The sequence below is a fragment of the Lepidothrix coronata genome, unplaced genomic scaffold, assembly GCF_001604755.1.
Source record: "Lepidothrix coronata isolate B3197 unplaced genomic scaffold, Lepidothrix_coronata-1.0 Scaffold68, whole genome shotgun sequence".
Classification (NCBI taxonomy): domain Eukaryota; kingdom Metazoa; phylum Chordata; class Aves; order Passeriformes; family Pipridae; genus Lepidothrix; species Lepidothrix coronata.
In genome coordinates, this window is record NW_016690248.1 from 3860681 (window position 1) to 3881756 (window position 21076).

Below are 21076 nucleotides of genomic sequence, written 5' to 3' on the forward strand. Positions count from 1 at the left end.
CTTTGGATAAATCTACACGCAGTGATTCAGAATACTCAAATTCAGATTTTTCTTAAACAGCTAAAATAATTAAATCATATTTAAAAAGCATCATTCCAACAGTTCATTAATGTTTTGCTTGCCTGTATAACAACATCAGAAAAGGAATGCAATCTTTATAGTTTTCCATAAGCTACTATCTTTATACCACCAGCTACTAAGAGATGCAAATTTGCTGTTTAACAGCTACTCCAGCAGTGCTCAAGAAAAGAAACTTACCCAGTCACAACAGACCTTAGGAATTTAGTAGCTCTTTCTACCACTTCCAGCCATACAGAAGATACAGTCCCTTCATCAAAAAGGGACGCCTCCGGTAGAGCTCGCAGCGCATCAAGTGATTCCTGTAACAATTCACTGCACAGGTCTGCATCTTCACCTAAGGAACACAGCAAAAATGGTTACATTCCCATCTTCAAATTGCTGTACACGATATTTTGTGGGTTTTTTTTTTTCAACCACGAGATTACAAGTTATTTAACATATACAAAGTTATATACAATCTTTCATGTGAAAGATTTTCACATGAACATTTTAACTGCAAGATCTTGAAGAAATTTTCACCAAAAAAACATTCAGTAAGATAACTCTTAAACCAACTCATCCCACTATGTACCCACTGAGGAAATCAGAGGAAGAACTAGGGCTGGCTGGGCAAAGATTAAGCCAACCACCTGCCATCTGAACAAACACTGCAGACTGAGACAAACAGGCAGGTTAAAGTGGCACAGGTGACAATTCTGTCAACCTCTGCAATTTGACAATCGCTGACAAGCACACAAACTAAACACAAGTTTCATACTTCACACTCTTTTTAAGCTGCCACTATCATGTCGTAATACAGTGGATTGACCCTGCCTGAAGAATAAATCTAACTTTTCTGAAATCTGGCACTAAAAATACATTCCCCTTCATGAAATCCCAATTTGCTCTCATAAGTATAAAATATCCCAGCACAACACAGCATTGGTACAGGCCCGGATGACTTCGATCAGCAACAGCATTGTTGGGCATAGCACCACATGAACATAAATGCAATTATGCAAATCTTTCACTTATAAATGTATAGTTCGATGCAAATACTTAACACGCACAAATGCTTGAATGAGCAAACAAAAAATATATGCAACATGCTCAAGCCTAGACCTACCTGACCTCCAGGCTCTACGAAGGAAAGCGAATGCAAATGAAAGTGCTGCCCGGGATCCAACTCGTGCAAGTCCTTCTACACCTTTACCTACAGGTCTTGGGCTAAATAAAATTATATAAGCATTTTTTCAATATAATTTATATTATAATATATTTATGTTAGTAAAATTTTGTATAAAATATATTCAACAACTTTATAATTTAGCCATATGCATGCATATGTGATTACACAATTTTTATTTATAAATAATTGTAACTGTCTCGAGAATGAAGGTGAACAACATCAGAATATCAGGAGCCAACATTCAACTTCAACTGCTTCAAAGCACTAATTCAACGCCCAACATCAAAAAGTTCCACACAGAAAAAAATAAACCAGATTGGCATAATTGACTGCAATCAGAAAAATGCCCATAGTTACTGAGACTGAAATTCAAAACACACAGATGTAAGATACTTCATGTACTCATTATTTACTCATTAAGCTCATATTTTAATTTGGACTGCATAAACTAAGCTTACAGATTTTTATGAAACTTTAATTATTGATAATTAATTCCTCTCATTTTGACTTTCCTTTTTTTTCCATTCAGGTGTCAGTGTTACAAATCCCTCTTTGCAGGTTCTGTATCAGTGTGTGTATGGAAGAGAGACAGCTTCAACTTTTGTTAATATCCACTGGACTTACATACATTGCTGTTAACTTTTCTTTTCATGGAGACAATTGCATTAATTTAAGTACACTCCCTTCTGTACTTAACAACAGGAGATACCCTACAGCTTCCACTACTGAACCAACAATTCTATTTCCTTTTGATGTGAGATTACAAAGACAGTGAATTGCTTAGGACTCTTCCAAAAGAGAAAAAAATTATACTCTCATTTTTAGCAATCTGATAACTTAAACACATCAGTGTTCTTTTTAATCAGAACTGAAAAAAAAATTCTAGAGAACTCTATTTAGACAAATATATCATTGTCAGAACTCCAATCCCATAATAACTAGTCGTGATATCTACTTACACTCTCCCTTCATATCTGAAGCTAGAGATAATGTAACAAAAACTTTCCTAGCTGAATTGCTTGTTCTGTCAGAGAGCAATCTTGTTCAGCTACTGAACAGATCCTTTAATGCCCCATCTGAGAGATTTTTCTATTTTTAGGTCTAGATAGCTATCTAGTCATGGAAAGTAATCAGACAATTTCTTATTCCATTACTTCTCTTGAAATTGTTGCATATAAAATGTATAATTACATCATTTTTCAACCACACTACAGAAAATCATGTTCAGCTTTTATATATTTGCATTTTTAAATTTACGCGCCTTAACTGAGCAAATATTGACAAAAACATACCAGCATTATTCAAACTATGTAACTTCCATCAGCACCATTTCTGAAACACACTTCTTCACACTTTCTAGCTGAGTAGAACAAAAGGAATACTTCCATAAAAGTATGCATATAGCTAAAAGAATAGTATCTACAGAAATGTATTACAATCAAAACCTACCAGTACAGAGACACTATAAGAAAGCATCAGGCAAGAAAGAAAACTGCATGGCAGATAACACCACTTTTTACTTAATATGGTAAAACCATCTCAAGAAATAAGTTTCTTTACTGCTAATGTCTCTCAAGGAGGAATACATCACATCAAGTGCTGACACACAGGTTGATAACCTTGCTGTGAGTTTTCTAATGTATTAACTTGTTCGTGCATTACCTTTTCTTATCCATAGCAGGCAGAGAAACACTATTGCTTTTCCACTTTACTTTGACATTCTCCTGAAGAACTGTTCTGTTCAAAGCAATGAAATATCGTTCCAGGATAACTAGCCGCTGTTTTAGCCTCATAGCTGATAGGGCTGTTGTAGCAGTTTGTGTGGCCAGACTTTGCTGTTCCTTCACTAGTACATGAAGGCACTCCTTCAATTCATTCACATCTGAGAATCAGAGAAAGATATTCTTTTATGGCTGTTCATCTTTGTTACATACAGTATCAAGAAAAATCAAGACAAATTGAAAACTGGAAACCAACCAGGAGTCTGAACTTCAAAACCCAGTGAAACTCCCTGTTCCCATACATAATGTGCACATTTCTAATCCACAGGATGATATAATCACAATCACACTTAAACAGGTGTTTCAAAGGTTATTATCAAAACTGGTTTTGTATACATATCTAGCCCTTCATATTTCACGTCTGAAATTAAAATATCACAGGAAATATTTATGCATTTCAAAAAAACAAGTTAGACAGCAAATTCTTATCAGCATCCAACCTCAGTCAGACTTCTGAGTGCAGGCAAGTCCCCTGCATGTCCCCACAAGGATATGCTTTCATTTTGCAGCTATACTCATTAAGTTTCTCAAAAGTTATAAAACTACTCTCAGAAGCGCTAGGATCACTGCCAAGAGCTGCTACACTTCTGAAACAAATAATGTCAAAAATTTAAGATGCTTGCAAGTACTATTAGCAAATAAAAGATCTGACTTAGGCACCAATGTTAGAGAATTAATTGTTCACTAATCAGAGAAAGTACTCAACAGCCCAAAGTCCTAGTAATATAATAACTGATGACAAGAAGTACAGTGTCAACAATAACAAAACCACTTTAAAATAGAGATTTGGAAACTATTTTTATATTCTCTGTAGCTTTAATTCACAGGATAAATATCAATGAAGTGCATTCTTAGAGGGGTTCTTTTCTGTCCTGTCATTAACAGTCTGATCACTGGGCGACTCCACTCTGCTTTGCGCTGAATTACTGCACTTGTCCCTAAGCCAACCACATTTGTTGCCTGGCTGCTCCACAGAAGTACCTTTGTTTTAACTGACACCTGACTAAGGGGTATGGGAAAAAAAAACCCATATGTCTGCATATATGTAACAGGGCTTATGAGAAGATGGACAAACTTTAAAAAAAAAATAACAACCACAAAACCATACAAACCCAACATATTTTTTGGAACAGCTGCCTCCAAGCTATATACATTTATGGTAGTCTTTAGAGTTGAAAATTTTATCTAATGAGGCATAACTTTTTTTGCAGCTGTAATTGCATAAACTATTTCAATGTTTGTCCCCACTCTGCAACACATCATTGTGTACCCAGCAGAGAATTCAAGCAGCCTTTTCTGCCACGGGATCACATTGCACAGTCACTTATGGTTTGCCGTCAGCCTGTTTTCAACATTGCTACTCACATTTCACCATTTCATAATGTGTTAGATTCCTTTCCCTGAGGCAATTCACATCTTTCCACCTGACTATGAGGAATAACTTATTTTTTCACCAAGCAAGAAGAGATTAAAATGTGTCCCTTGCAGTCTAGACCTCACAGACAAAAGCAATTGCAGCAATTATACACATTGACTCAAACAACAAGAAATACAACAAAATGAACAAATTTGACAAAAAGTCACACTGTATTAGTGTGGTATCAGCTCTACTAAATCTCCCAAGAACTCTGTGGCACAGGTGAATATCAGGAAGTTATGTACATAAGGCTCCTCCAGATCACAGTGTAAAGTAACACATAAATACAATAGATGCCTGTCAAAAGCATGTTTGATTTCTTTGGTTTGGCTTTTATACTGTCCCTTAACATTATGGCCATACAGAAGTTAACTCAACAGCTTTAATAGATGACTATCAGTACCTAGCCTGAAGCTTCTGTATACCTCCAGGCTTATGTAACAAATTTTGTTTCATTTAATACAATTTTGAGGGAAAAAAATCTCAGTTGCAGTGTTAGCATTACTTAGAATAGCAAAGCAAAACATTCCACAAAATATAAACTATACGTTCTGAGACTGCTGCTGTTACCGTAGGTGTGCCTTAACTTTTATTTTGTAAGCAAAAAAACCCCATTTTGCAGTATATACTTCAGGAAGCATGGTCAATACTGATAAGTAAACCATAGGAAGACATAAAAATCTGAGCTTTTTCCTTCTCTTTCTGAACACTAAAGTCCTACCTACCTCTAAATACCACCAGTCTATAAGAACAACGGATGAAATGACCATGCTCTCTGCTTCACAAAGAGACTTTGCTTAACATCACCAAATCACAAGGATCACTGAGTCCAGCTCTAAGTGAATGACTCCTAAGCATTACTTAGCATTACTAGTACTAGGCTCTAACCAACTGAGTGTTGGTTTTGGCAAATAATTTTATCCTGCCAATTCATTCCCCATATTATGGTCTCTTGTCTCTATAGGAAAAGTAAAGAAATAGTCAATGAAGAAAAAACAAGGGACTTTAACATTTATGTTTGGGGAAGAGAGTCTATGTATGGTGCTACAGAAAACAAGCACTAGGTGCTAGACACAGCAGCCTGCCAAGTAATACAGAGATACAGCATTCATCCTTCCTTCCTGACTAGCAAGTTATCCAACTGTGGACACCCTCTAAAATTATTTCTGAGAGTTGAAGACTTAGAGGAAAAAGGCCTTCATTTCAAAATAACATGCTTATTAAACATATGTCATGATGACTACTGAAAAGAAACACTTGGGACAGGCAGAGACCACCTACAATCCTCCAGCAATTATTTTATGAGGAATTTTTCCTCAAAGTTTACAACTGCATACCTTTCACACCACTTTCAATCAGCCACAGTGATGTCCAGGTGTTAGAAAGATAAATTACTTGTTATTAAAACTGCCTTGTTAAGGTTTAGGGCTTGGCATGCTTCAACGATCTCAGACAGAGAGGGAGGTTAATAAAGCCTGGCGAGAAAGATGTGCCACTGAGAGTAGACAAAAAGAATGCAGAATTTACAAGCCATGGGGACATGGGGCAGAACTCCCACGATAAGGAAGAAACTAAAAAGCTAACTCAGCAACTGTGCTGAAATCAACTCCAACTAGATAAAAGATAATTCTGGCAAGGGGAGATTGTGACCACCAACTCACGACCCACTGATTCAAGAAACCCATTGACTCAAAAGAAGAGAAAGACCAAGCATGCAGACTAACTAGCATGAGAAATGAGAGAAACATTTAACAAATAGAAGGTAGAACACTAATTAATAAGAGAACTATGTAACTTGTAGCCAGCGAACCGTGATTTCTGTTTGCCAAAACATACAGATGGCGTAAAGTTTTGATGACTGGGGAGCCAGCTTTTTATGGGTTACCACTCAGCTCCCTACTTTGTGCAAACTAGAATAAAGAAATAGGAACACCTTGTCTTGGTGCTTAAACTGGTGCTGTGCCTTGGGCAGCGAGCTCACATTCGGGGCAATAGCCCTGCCATTATCAGCATCCCAGCCGTGCCGATGCAGTAGGTGACACAATCTACTGTATGAACTCTGAATGAACAGAAACAGAATCCTACACTGCATACCATGTATGCACATCAAGCAGTACCAGTCACAGAGCTGGGCCATTGTATACACACATGGTCCTGTGTGTCTGCAGAAAAAGTTTCATAGCAGCACCTACTGAATTAATTCCTAATGGTTCAGTAATACATACTAAAGGTAACCTGTAAGATGCCCAACATCCTACTCAGTGATCTGACAGAACAGCTGGCTCATTTGAAAAAAAAAAAAAAAAAAAAAAAAAAGACAACATTACTGTAGGTTTTTAATACCTCAAAGGTTTAGTTCTGGTTTAATACAAAAACAGTCCATGGTTCCACAGACTTTGCAATGTCTCACAGAAAAAAAACCTCACAACAGCATTTCCTAAAGTTAAGGGATTTAAAAAGCAAGTTATTTTGCTTTCTTGTCAGTGAAGTCAATGTTCACAAATTAAGTCAAATGAAGACAATACAAAAGCTAGGAATCAACTAAAATTCTGTCTTGACTTTTTATGAAGAAAAAAGGGCTGGAAAAAAATTCATTTTTCAAGTGATTAGCCCTAAACCCCACAAGGTCTTTGCATTCAGAAACTAGCAATATGAAGAACTGTTCAGTTACAATACACTATTTTTCAAATACTGAAACATTGCATGAAAATTTTCTTAATGGAAAATATCATTTAGCCTCACCAAGATACAAGCCATATAAAAATAATCTGCATAAAGAATAAATTTAAGTTTACTGAATTTAGCTGTAATTAAATTATTTTCTTTACCCCTTCTTGCTTTGCCTTCAAAATCTCAAATGGCTACAATTTTAGGAAGGCTTTCTACTAGAAGTAAATAACTCTACTCTTAAATACTTTATACAAACTCCTTTAGTATTTCAAGAATGTAAAATAAAGTTCATATACAAAGTGTAGTAAAGGCTGGAACAGGTCACAGTAGTTCTGTAACTCAGATAGTTAGGACTTGAACAAAGGACTGCCTTGTTTTATTAAAAGTAATGCTATTTTTAAGTGAGATATATCTATATACTTCCTCGCTTTAAATTTTCTCGTGTCATAAGTAAATTTATCTTTACAAAAAATTCCGTTCATCTTTAGAAAGATTTAAATATATCTGAGAATCAACCCAGTGAAACTCATTTCAATAAACCCTCAAGTCTAAGCAACACTTATTACCAATGAACTAAACAGTCTAGTGAGAGAATAGCTTATTAATAGTAACGATTCAAGTTTCATCTGAGAAGGTTACAGGGAACTCTTTAAACAAAACTGTTCATATGTCACTACACCAGCCCTTGATGTTAACCATCCCTTGCAATGCTATGCTTTGCCAGTTATTCTATGAGGGTGGAGACACATTATTTACCATACCAGTATAAATTCTCACAGTCATACCATACCAGTATAAATTCTCAAGTCACCATTAGCAGAATACTTGTTAATTGACAACTATAGTTAGAGATGTTGCTAGCTGCAGTAGAGACAGGTAAGGGCTTTACCACCTTCTGTTAAAATTTATCACATCTCTCTCCCCTCAACAGTTAACGTAATCACGTCTGCACTTCTTAATTCTTCCTGCCCAAAGTTCTCTGCATTAGAAGGAAAAAACAGTGGAATTGTCTAACTGTGACTTTTTGGTAGAACAGTATTAAGAAGTGACACGTTATTCAGATATTTGAGCAAAACATGGAACTAAATAAGAAGACGGTGACTTCTTAAACCATCTTAGCCACAGCCAGAACACTAACCTGACCTGAGCCTAATATAAGTTACCTGTCCTAAGGCATGTTTGCTCCTGCTTTAACAGTTCAAGGAAACACCTTAACATGCTTCATAGTTTAACACTCATTTCCTCAGCTCTTGTAGGGAACACCACAGGCTTCTGACTGGTAAATTAAGCACCTTAAAAATGCCAATATCAGACTGAAAAGTTTTAAGGACTTGAGTTGAGTCACAAGCTTTAGTAACAGCAAACATAGATGTTACAGTGTGGAGAGATTTCAGACCTGAAAACACATTTCAAAGAGAATTTGGCAGGAATCTACTGTTATAATGAGCACACATTCCTGTCATCAGCAGAACTAATGTGCTCTAATTTCCTAGAGAACTTTTTATTTTGTCTCTTCTTTCCTTTTCCACTATGTGCTATTTCCACTGGACAAAGAGGAGATAAAGGATGCAGCTGGCTTGGCTTAACGGGCTTATAATGACCCTCTAAGCCCGTAGAATGAGTGAATTCAAAAGTTAGAGGGAAGGACAAAAATGCAGTCACATACACATGATTTCCTTCAGAAACAAACCTAAATACGCTCCCAAAGTTATTTTATACCAACAAAGAATATAATGCCTAAAGGGCATTTAGCTTTTAGCTTTCTGAAGTCTGCTCCCCAATTAAAAACATGACCACCATCAGACTTGACTTTATTAGTATTCAGCAGGAGAAATAATGATTAGTTGCATGTGCATTCAAAATCCATCTCATTATGTGGCTGGACGCACAAGGATGGTGAAGGGTCTGGAAGGGAAGTCTTACGAGGAGCAGCTGAGGTCACTAGTTTGTTCAGCCTGGAGAGGAGGACAAGAGGAGAGACCTCACTGCAGTCTACAACTTCCTCACAAGGGGAAGCAGAGGGGCAGGTACTGATCTCTTCACTCTCGCGATCAGTAACAAGAGTTGGGAAAACAGCATGAAGCTGTGTGAGGAGAGGTTTAGGTTAGATACCAGGAAAAAGTTTTTCTCAGAGAGAAACAGGCTCCCCAGGGAAGTGGTCACAGCACCAAGCCTGACAGAGTTCAAGAAGCACCTGGTGTGACTCTTGGGGTGTCCTGTGCAGGGCTGGGAATTCAACTCCATCCTGATGGGTCCCTTCCAATTCAGCATATTGCATGATTTTATAATTTTCCAAGTTTTAAACCATCAGCAAAACTTGTTTAAATTGATGTTCAAATACTCATGATACACAGAACAAAAGAGCAAGAACTGAAATTCCTGTGTGTCTAAAAACACACACATGCATACACCCCCCTTATAAGGGCATGAGGAGCAACCAGTTACCTGGAGCTCAAAAAGTGGTTTCAAGCTGAGGCAGAGGAAACAGGGGCAGAGGGAATAGGATGCAATGATGATGTGAAGCCAAGTTAAAATCTGTTTCTAGTGGCAAGAAATTAAAAGAAAAAAAACAGGGATGGAGAAGTTCTAAGAAATGTAGAACGGGGAGGTCAAATTTCATCCTTTAGATTTAAAAATGCTGAGTCAAATGAGTGTTGATCAAGAAATTTGATAAAAGCAGAAAATATCAAAATAAAGAAGGTTAAAAGCAAGTTTTTTCAGTGCCATGACTACTTTTTAATTCCTTCTGCACACAGTATAAATTTAGATTTAATCATCTAACTAGGAGCCCCTTACAGGATGGAAGTTCTGCGTATCACTTTCTCTTTCACAAAGCAAACACAGGAAGAGTCAACTGCAGTTGCTAATGACAGGTAACTCAACAATAGCCCACTGAAGTCACAGGGTTAATTTTAATCTTCTGTGTTTGGTGCTGACTCTAAATCATTTCTTTGTGCAATCAGCTGTACTAACAATATCGGAAAACAAGATGCAGCACTGTCTGTAAACAAGCCCTCACTCACATATGAGGAAACCCCAGAAATGCAACACCATGACACTGATTTACCACCATAACAGATTAATGCACCATTAATACAAACCAGATCTGACTACACAAAAAAACCATATCCCCACTTCAACAGTACATTGCTTATTCATTTAAGGATGTTTGCATTAAGATTATTTCCTCATTTACTTTCTTGTCCTGAGGGGAAACAGAACAGTAGCACCCCTACTGAAACTTCTAAGTAGAAAGTGTCATTTTCTAGTCAGACAGCAATTAAGGTGACTTTAACTTTGTCTGCAAGTATGCAATATTTAGCATCTTAAACATAAGAAATAAGATCAGATTACAGTGAATTTGAATCACAATTTATTTGTTTGTAAAGCTCAGTTTTTAGACAAATAGTTGTTGCACCAGTGGAACTGTTTCTAATCTTTTCAAGAAATAAAAATTACCTTACATCAAGTGGTATTAAATACTCAACTATATCCACAAAGTTACCTGGCTCTACAATTCTAAACTTTGAGAAAGATTTAGCTAGTACTCCTTTCAAGACGGGGTGAGGGGGGGGGGGACAAAAACAAACAAAAAAAAAAACCACCATACCAAACCACCACTGCCAAAACAAAACAACAAAGAGGATTCATCTTCAGGGAATAAGGGAAAACTGCACTTTTGGATGGAAGTCAAAAATACTCAAATCTCTCAGATTTTATATCTACAACAGCATGGTGTGTACTGAAGACATTTCAAAACACCCAACAGTGACATATATTAGATGTTAAATGTTCTAACCATTAGCACTGACAGAAATGCATATGGAAAATGAATAAATAGCCTACATACACTACAGGCAACAACAAGTCCCACAGAAATGTGTAAAATTGGGTGAAAATGGAGACAAATATCTGGGCCATGAAGTCTGTTGGTACTACATCAGTAAAGATGACAGCCAACTGCAAAAACATGTAGGCACTTAAATTAGTCAGCAGTAAAATGTTAGATATACACTGGTGAGGAAGGGAGACAAAAATCCCAGTTTTCCCTATAAAAAGGTCTCAAATCAACCTTCCACTGAGGGATAAAATCTTGGTACTGTACCATGGTAAATTCAAGAAGAAACTGGTTCGCTGTACAACAGCAGCTGGAAAAACAGGGTATCAAGACAGACAAAACAAAAACCAGGAATCATTATACCACTTCATGAAACCCATGAGGTAACCACAGCTGAAGAAGCACATACATTTCCCAACCTACCTTCTCTGGCACAAAAATATAGAAGAAAAAGAAAAAAAAAACCCAGAGGGAAGAACTAAGAGAATAGCTTCCGTATGCAAAGAACTTGCATGAAATAAGATCTTTAGTGATGGACAAATACAACTGGGAGGTGATTATGCCAGAATTCTTAGAACACAAAGAACCCACCCCACCAGTGTTGGGGAAGTGAGGAACAACTACTCACTTTCTCTTCCACAACAGGGCATTAGGTGAAACCAACAAATGCGAAAATCAAGTCAAGGACCAAAAGATGAATATTCACGAGATAAACAGATTAATTACAAAGCTCCTTGCTACATATAGATGTGGATGCTAAAAGTTCAGAATGTTCAAAAGGGATTAGACAAATTAATGGGGAAAAAAATCAACATAAAAATATTAAACATAAATATATTAAAAATATTAAGGTATGCCATGCACACATATGTTCCAGGAAAATAAAAGGGGGAGGTGGATGGAATTCAAATGCACATTCTCACTGTCCCATACTACCACCTCCGTCTCAAGGACAGTAGGCTACAGACAATGTATTATAAACATGGAACCTCATTATTTGCTTGGCTACTGTTATTTATGCCACTGCTGTCAGGACATTGGACTAGACTGTCCTTTCATTTGGCTCAATATAGCCAACTTTAAGCATATCACCACTAAGAAAAAGAAGCCCAAGAAGATGAAATACCACTCTGTTTTCTGTAGGCTTTGATCAACCACTTCAAAGGGTTTCCTCTCTTTCTCCCCTACTAGGGCTGAACACCTGGACTACTCTCCAGATCATATAGGATGTTAAAAATCAAGTATCTCCAGAAAAGAAAACTGATGAAAGTAGTTAACAGAGATTTTTAGGAAGAACTGCTTTATGAACATACTCAACCTGGTACAAATACAACAGGGAGAAGACATTTTAAGGAAGAACTCACATCACAAATGAGGCCTGAATAGTTCAACATCAATATCAGAAAAGAGCTGAATAAAAATTCGAAGAACAGTAAGATGCAAAAGAGAAGGAAAAACACCTTAAAGTCAAATAATTACTTACCCATGTATTTATTACTATCTTACAGATTTTTACAGTACTTGGAATAGTAAGACCCTGGGGGAGGGATGTCACAAGGCCCACTGACCTAGATTAGCCTGCTGAAGTTCAACAGCATGATCCTCCATGCTTGGCAAGAAAGGTTTTATTACAGCACTTCTAAAACATAGATATGCAGTGTTGAATACCTAGTTGCTATTTCCATAATGTAGGACTGTAAATCATTAAACTCACTAGAAATACGTCAGTGCATTGACCTGAAACACAGACTTCAGTTCTTTTTGTAATGTAACTCCACATCTCACATCTCCAAATTATACCTTTCTTTTAAAGGAATACAAAACATAAATGAAAACATTAAATTAAAGACATAAAAGTCTTTAATTCTTACTTGATCAGCAATGATATATTTAAGAAACAATTCTTTTCAAAAGTTTCTTCATGGTTTTGACAGGCAAATACTTAAAGGTTTCGTTTTTTGAAGGAAGACAGAAGAAATGCTTAGAACAGTTTTTCTCATTTTATGAAACATTTATACAAAATATCAAAACTGAACTGATTCTCTGTCATTTTTTCAAAATTAATTATCAAGCCAAAAAAAAAAGCTAGGATGGGTCAAAAAGGCAGCTATTACCTATATTTCTGACAAATGCAAACCAAAAATTAACAAGGTAATCCACCACCATGAACAAAAGCCACCCTTAACAGTGTAGGAGTGTTTGCAGTACTTTTTAAGGATTTTTGTGTCACAGTTAGATGATACAAACTTCAAGCACAAACGGTAAAAGAGACCAGGGAATACAAATTTATTTCTGACAAATTATAAAGTCTTCACAAGTTATCTCTAGAATGTGCGCCAATAAACCACACTATATATAAACACTAAAAGTAACTATAAGACAGTACGTTATTTCTTTCCGACAACTCCAAACACACATACATCCTTTTTTTTCTGAAAAACTGCTTTTTCAATATATAGTTGGAGGGTGAGCTTAAAGGCCAGGTTTTGTCCCAAACACCTTGGTCAGCTGGAAGAAATTTGGTAAGACACTTAACATTTAGGCTACCGTTTCATAAATAGTTTTATTTTACTGTTCAGTAACAGACATTAAATGAGAATATAAAACATAAATAATGTGACCTTCTGCTTATATCTCTTCAACAGATTCAATTCTCACTGCCCATCCACTGTAGTGGCAATTCTTTTCATTCCTCCTATACTGCAAAATTCTGTCCCACTACCAGAGTGACACCACATCCATCTGTCCTCCTGCCCTTAAGAAAAGGGAGCAAGCTGGCTGGCACAGAGCAGAGGACAGCAGACTGGCAGCTGACCTGTGGCTCAACAGAAACAAACAGCTTCCCTAGCAAACAGAGCTACACAGATGCAGATTCTGGCACTGAAGAGATAATACTTTTCCTGGGGACCTTCAAGTGTTTCTGGGTGAGGGGAAAGGACAAGTGGCACAACAGATGTCTCTGAAGTTTGTACATGCCAACATCTGAATCGGGCAACATCGTGCACTAGAACTGTAAAACAAACCACCAAAGTGAAGCTTCTTCTGATCTGCTATTTTTAAACATGGACTATTTTAGACAATGAACTGCTGATCTACAGTAACAAACAGCCATGAACTTTAACTGGCTTCTATATCAAAATCAGTATTTTATAGACCCCCACATGAAGATGTGAACACACAGACTATTTTTCCACCAAAGGGTAAGTTTACTGTCAACAAAAGGCAGGACAAACAGTTAATTGAACTAACCATTTCAACCTTCCTTCCATGATTCACTCAATCTCCCAGATCATGAAATCAAAGTGAAAAATCACCTATTAAACCTTTATTGCCTGCACAACATTCAGGCTTCAGAAACTAAGCCATTTCTTTTTAGCGTCTTCACCTGAAAAGAAATATTCTGAAGACACTGGAACATTTCACTCTATAACTTCATTTGTTCCAAGTCAGTTTATCACTCCTTCAAGCAGCCAAAAGGTGCAAATTGACTCTTCAAGTTATGAGTCTAATTATATCTGAAATTAATTATAGTAAATGTTTATTTAAATCATAGTTAACCACTTATCCAACTTATTTCACTAACCTAACAGATCCATCTGTCAGCAAGTACATTTGATGCAATTACTTCCTAATGCTACAAAAGTAGTGATCAATAGAAAACACGTAATGCTTCAGTGACAATAACCAAAACAGCTGTAATACCTGGTTGTTTGCCCCACACCCAACTCTCAACAATCGATTTGGCCCTGTAAGTGGGCAGTGGAGAATCTTCTTCATCTTTCTTTTCTTTGTCATTTTGCTCTTCTTTCTTTGATGCAATTTGGCATTCAGTGCTATCATCTAAAGGAAACAAAAAAAAGACCAGTTAAGCTACTTTCCCTTTGAATTCAGGTCTATATTAGACATGTAAAGGTGAAATACCCAGCCCACAAGCTTCGAGCAATACTGTCTACCATTAAGAGTACAGGGTGGGGGGAAGCAGTATTTCACCATATTAACTGTCACAGGTGCTAGGTCTCATCTTACATTTCGTAAGACAGTGACCTTAAAACCCAGAAATCCCCACTGTAATCTCCTTGGAGTGATGAACGTTTAATATCGATACCGTCATGTAAGACTTGCAACAGATTTGCAACACAGTACTGCAAAGGATGCAAAGTCAGGTTTTGCTTCCAACTATCAGCATTTCCCTAGAATTTACTTGTTTCTATATTCCATTTCCAACACAGGAAAAAGATAGTAATTGCCTTAATTTCAAAATCATGCAGAGCTATATATTGCCATTTACACTACTTTTATGCAGCAGTATTTCAACATCTGTAATGTATCCAGCATCTTAGTAATTACCAGTAAGTAATGAAAATAATACCACCATTTTCTGCCCAAGCAATAAAACAGCATTTCCAATCCTTTTGAGACTACTTTCATAAAGACAGAACACAGACATTAGTCACTTATCTCTGTAATCAAAGGCTCCATGAAAGTCCTAATTTTCTAAACACAGTAGAATTAGAGAGCTGGACATCTGTCCTTATTCATACTGGGAATATGGATTTCCATATCCATGCTCCAAGTCAGTTCAATGCATAAGTTTGCCTTGCAATTAAGGGACATGTGGGCAACAGCTTTCCTCGCCCTGCTCTTCTTTTCAAACAATACCATCCAAAATTACTCCAGTCCAGCATTTGAAACTTATCCCTGAAGAGTTTAGTTCCAGCCATTTTCACCTGGCTCTTACAACTGGCCAGTCTTCCATTCCAATCTGCCCATCTAGTGTAGAGAGACTCCCTCCCTAAATGTCCCAGTCACAGTATGTCAGATAAGCACTAGTATTTTGTCTGTTTTCCTATCTCACCCCACATATCCCCAGAAAAAAATGCATTTGTACCAGCATTATTTCAGAAGATAATAATGAGGGGTTTACAGCTGTAGCCAGACACAGAACATCTGACCGCAGCCTGCCTCACTCTGACAGAGAGTTCAAAGGCTCAGAACAAATAAAATACACCTATCAAATGTACAAAACCATTCAACTACTCTTTCCATCTGGCCTGACAGAAAATTAATGCTTAATCTGGTTGTAACTGGATCTGTGATTACCTCTTTGTTTAAAATTTGTTAGGCTATAGACAATAGCACATCCCAAATAAACCTTTTTGGGGTGCCTTAATTATACAAGTTTTAAATTAAAGCCAGCATTTCCTAACCTGTCAGACAGAAGTACTCAGGAGGTGGAAGATCAAGATTGAAGAGCAGGAAAAAAGGAAGAAGAGACATAACTGCAGTATCCATGCTAGAGCTGAGATTGTGAGCTAAAGAGATAACAAAGTCACTTGAGAATAAGAAAATGCAGCTTGGATATCCCTCTTTTAAGTGGCAATCATAGAGGGTACAACCATCTCCCTCAAACACTGAGGAACAGCCTATGAGTCATCAGCATGATAACAACGTCCAAAATGCGATTCAATCCAGCTGCTTCTATTCAAAGGCACAAGCAAATAATACTAAAGGTACAGAATCCATTATAACTAAGGACACTGTTCAGCCCCAGTGGTCCAGAATATTTCCACAGTAACACCACAATCTGTGTTTTGCCACTCACCCACACAGCTAGTGACACACTTCACAAAGTCTGGAATTTTAGTTAGTGGGTAGAAGGGTGCTGTGCCAAGACACTGTTCTGCAGGCAGCTGTAGGAGAAATTCTAAATAGATTCTTGGCAAAGGATGACAACCAAGGGCTATAAACTTAATCATTTAGTCCAGCTTCTCGCTGCAAATACAGAAGGTCCCAATCCAGGTGAGAACTCAAGCTTTGTACTGTAAACAACATGTAAATCCACAGGAGAATTTTTCTGTTTGCATGAACAGGAAAGGGGAGCAATGAGAGAAAAAGTGGGAAGGAGCTGAGCTAAAAATCTCATTAAAAGACAGTTGACTATACTTGCAAAAAACCACTTGCCCTCTAAGGGACAAAGCTGGTATCAGTCTAAATCAAAAGCAGCAAAACAGACATCATAATTATGGAAGCTCAGTTACACTTATGAAAGAGATTTGTAAAAAGGGAGACTCAAAGATATTTCAGAAAGAGGGGCAGGAAGAATGAAATCTTGAGCAAAGCCAGAATGGCCAAAGTAACAAGTTATGACAGTTTTCAAAACAATGCATGCAAAAACACAGTGCAGTGTGACAACCTGATTTAATTTAGTTTTCCTCAAAGTGAAGTGTGAATATTGTGACGGGGGAAAACAACTGTGTAACATTTCCCTGAAAGAACTTTCTCTTAACTATGTTTTGGTTTAAGCTGAGGCAGGTAGGCATACCCAGTCAAAATCGAGCAACTGTATTAACCATCCTCAACTAGAAATTAGCTCCCAAATCAGAGAGCAGTAGTTTACCATGTCTGCATTATCTTAGACAGCCATAGCCCAATCCAGTATAAATGGAGGATGAAAAGGAAGCACTAGAAGTGGAACTTACATTTCATAATCAATGACGAAAAAAGACAATACCACATAGTTGCCTCCACCACGTATTGCAGTATGGTCTTATGCTGCTCTGAAATGCCAATGAATGGGTATCATTAGGAATCTCTCAGCAGAAAGAGAAAGCCTGCAACACTTCTCTCCACAGATGTTGCCATTCACAAGGCAAAAAGTCACACAGGGTGCTTAGGCAAGGGCTGTATTTCACAACTACTCTAAATCAGCATTTGGCAGTCCCAGATTCAGGAAGTATTTCAGCTGCAATACGAAATAGTTATTTGTTTTCTGTAAAAGTGTTTTCTTATACATATATATATATATATATATGTATGTATGTATGTATATATATATGTGTGTGTGTAAACTTCAATTGATAGTTATTTGTGAGGGAAGAATACATGCCTATACATTTGCAAGCCATGTTTACACACCCTTCCCGATATAGAAGTCAGGATGATACAAGATTCTGACCTCCTAACTCTAATCAGAAATAAAGTTTCTTTTCTTCCCTAGTGTACTATTTTTTTAAATGCATTCTTTAAATTATCTGTTGAATTTGCAATAGAGCATTTTACACTTATGAAGTCAAACTGTCCAACAGGGTGATTACAGGCTTCCCTCTGTCCTGCAGAGAGAATATAATAATCCCCAGCTGAGCACTGAATTCTTGAGCCACTGGGTACAGCCCATAGCTGGGTCAGGGAAAGCAGAAGAGAGGATGTGCAAAGCAACACCTCTCACTTCTAACAAGTTCTTTCTTACACAAAAGAGGAAGCTCAAAGCAGGAGCCAGCCTACATGCCTGCATACTACTATGGTTTGATACATACATGGTCTGAACAGCAGCCACCATCACCAATTCCACATGCTGTTATTCTTACCATAAAGATTTCATTTCTGCCAGCCTCTCTGGAATTGCTTGTGGCATTTGGACTTTATTTAATTTGCTTGCAGGTGCAACACTGAATGAGGTTTGTGGATTCAATGGCATCAGGCTGACAAAGGTCCAACTTTCAGTAATGGGGGAATAGAAGAGGAAGCCACAGTGTTTACCAAAGGCAGGACAGAGGTATGAGGCTAATAATTTCATGGGTTTGCCCTGAAACTTAGAATAGCTAACTGAAACAGAAATTCCCACCTATAAAGTCTGAGGAATCAAAAATAAATAAAAAATAGCAACCCATAAAAGGGACCTGTGTACTTGACTGATATGTCTTAAAAATTTAAAAGAGTTCTCTAACTTCAAAATTTAGTAAGAATAATATTATTTAATACTTTTTATTATTTTCAGTACATAGCTTCCAGTATACAAGACATTAATCTAATCCAAATTTCCCAAGGGCAGCCTGATTATCCTTTAAGTACATGCCACGCTGCAAGTGCACCTGTATTTGGACATCAGTACTGTCACAGCTGTGTCCTCAGATGATACTTGGAAACATGCAAACACATTCTGTTTAACACATTTATCAAACATGTTTTTCTGAAAGTGCCATGAAGAAAAAATAAAAAGAGGTTATTCCTAACCAAATGTTCTTGCTAATGGAAGAGAAGAAACACACTACTTGCATCTTCTTCCTAGAGAGAAACAAACTGGTTTTTGCTATCCATAGCATGTCTATTGCCACTGCTAATATCCACTGAAAGAATGAAGTGCCTCTTTTGAGCAGTCCAGATAGCATCAACAGAGAGCGACAGCATCGGTGGAAAAAGAGTTACCATGGAGTAAAGTACGAAGTCAACACTTCTTAAAACAGACTGAATAAAAGGGACTACTTACAGCAACCTCTCTTGTTTATCTCCAAATTAGTCAATTTAATACCTAAGTCTGAAGACTGAGATGAATATATATTCCTTTTTTTATAAAACCACTGGGTTTTTCATAACTCTCATTACTCATATGTACTTTTCCCACTCCTCGAATTACATTTGTAGATCATTTATGCAAAAACCTAAGCACAAACTAAACAAACCAATACCTAGATCTCGATTTCACGAAACTCAATTCAAGCAAGTTCAGAGGTGCAAACTGACCATCACTTTTTCTGCTTCTGTGATTCACTACTGCCTAACAGAATCAAATATACAATCTGATTGACACTGACCAAAAATAGCCTTGATTAGCTCTTTCTTCTTAAAGCTCCAGTCTAGTAAGCAAGACCGTTGCATTTTACAATCCTGTAGGGCCCAGCACAGTGGCGCTTATGAAGGCTAACTTCACTATAATAGAATTCACACTGATGCTAAGCATTAAGAGCCTGAAAAAGCTCTTATTTAAAGTTCTAAATTACTGCAGCATTTAGAGTAGTAGATGTTTTAGAAGTACCTATGTAGAAGAACATACACTCTGCAGCTGTGGAAAGGAACAGGTGTGACCTGTGCCATGTGGTACCCACACTTAACTCCTGTAGAAGCAAGGGCAAGGGGAAGGTGTTGTTTTCATCTTTGTTACTCACATCCAATTCTATCTTAACTTGCACTAAAATAAACTAAATTAATTTTTCTCAAGACTATTTTACCCATGACAGTAACTGGTAAGTGATTTCCTTGGCTTTATCTCAATTCCCAAGCTTTTCCTTTTTGAAGTCCTATTGAGGAAGGGCAGCAAGTGAGGACCCGGAAGGGTGGGCAGCTGGTTAAGGTCAAACCATCACAATACAGTACTGGAAACAAGTGGCAGTCTGCCTTCAACAACATCACTACCACCACTATGGATATAAGAAAGCTTTCAAAAGCCTGATTGCAGCTTGGATGCTTTAAGGTAACATAAAAGACTTAACTGTATAAAGTAAACTGTCAGAAATTCTGTATTTTTAAGTAACAGTATCCTAGAGCCTTTAACACCTTATACCTTTTTGATCCTTTGAAGTCACACATACATACATACAGCATTTTTTAAAAAATCACATCATTATTCAGAACAAATGTCCCCATGTGGATGAACATGTGAAGTCACAGAAGACTGACTTACCTAACACTTGTTTTTTTTACTTTACACTGCTCTCTACATTTTGCATCAGAAGTGACAGACTGCAATTTCCTACTTGATATTTCAGTGATTCCCCTGAAAACTAAAACCTATTATGACACCTTTCTATAAGCTTTCTCAGAATTATTGAAAACAGTACAGCACCATAACTAACAAAAGTATCAATTCAACTGCAGCTACTTAGCTATAAAGTCAGTAGAAGAATAGTTTTCTCTCAAATACCAGCACAGGTACAACTCTAAAAACAAGGTGTAAGTATCTGGCACAAAAATATGAATTAATCAATTTCACTGGTAAAGTAGTTATTTACTTTATTATAGTCTTCCTTATTATAGATGTTATCTTCTCGCTACATGAAAGCGGTGTGTGTGGAATTGTTATACTACGACCATCACAACTCCTCTCTCATGAGCTTTCGGTGAACAGGAAAGCATTTTCCATAGTTCACTTAGGGGGTGATCCTTCCCTTCACTGCATCAAGTTTACAAGGCCTTTTAGTAATACACACGGAACTGGCCAATCCAAAGAAAAAAGAAGTATTACACTACCTTACCTCCACTCATTTCATGGGAAGCTATTGTAGTAGCCTTTCTGATAAGATCAGCTGTATTTTTGTCCAGCATCAGCAATAATATTCAAAAAGGCCAGC

At 37.2% G+C, this 21076-nt stretch overlaps 1 protein-coding gene across 1 annotated transcript in view; it reads right to left on the bottom strand.

The window, feature by feature from the left end:
* The window catches only part of HERC2 (HECT and RLD domain containing E3 ubiquitin protein ligase 2), a 109602-nt gene that overhangs the window by 75674 nt on the left and 12852 nt on the right, over positions 1 to 21076 (bottom strand). The window contains exons 4-7 of the mRNA XM_017818356.1: positions 14658 to 14795; positions 2912 to 3131; positions 1187 to 1287; positions 259 to 415 (exon numbers count right to left, since the gene is read on the bottom strand). Coding sequence (XP_017673845.1) covers positions 259 to 415; positions 1187 to 1287; positions 2912 to 3131; positions 14658 to 14795 — 616 coding nt within the window. The remainder of the gene's footprint in view (positions 1 to 258; positions 416 to 1186; positions 1288 to 2911; positions 3132 to 14657; positions 14796 to 21076) is intronic.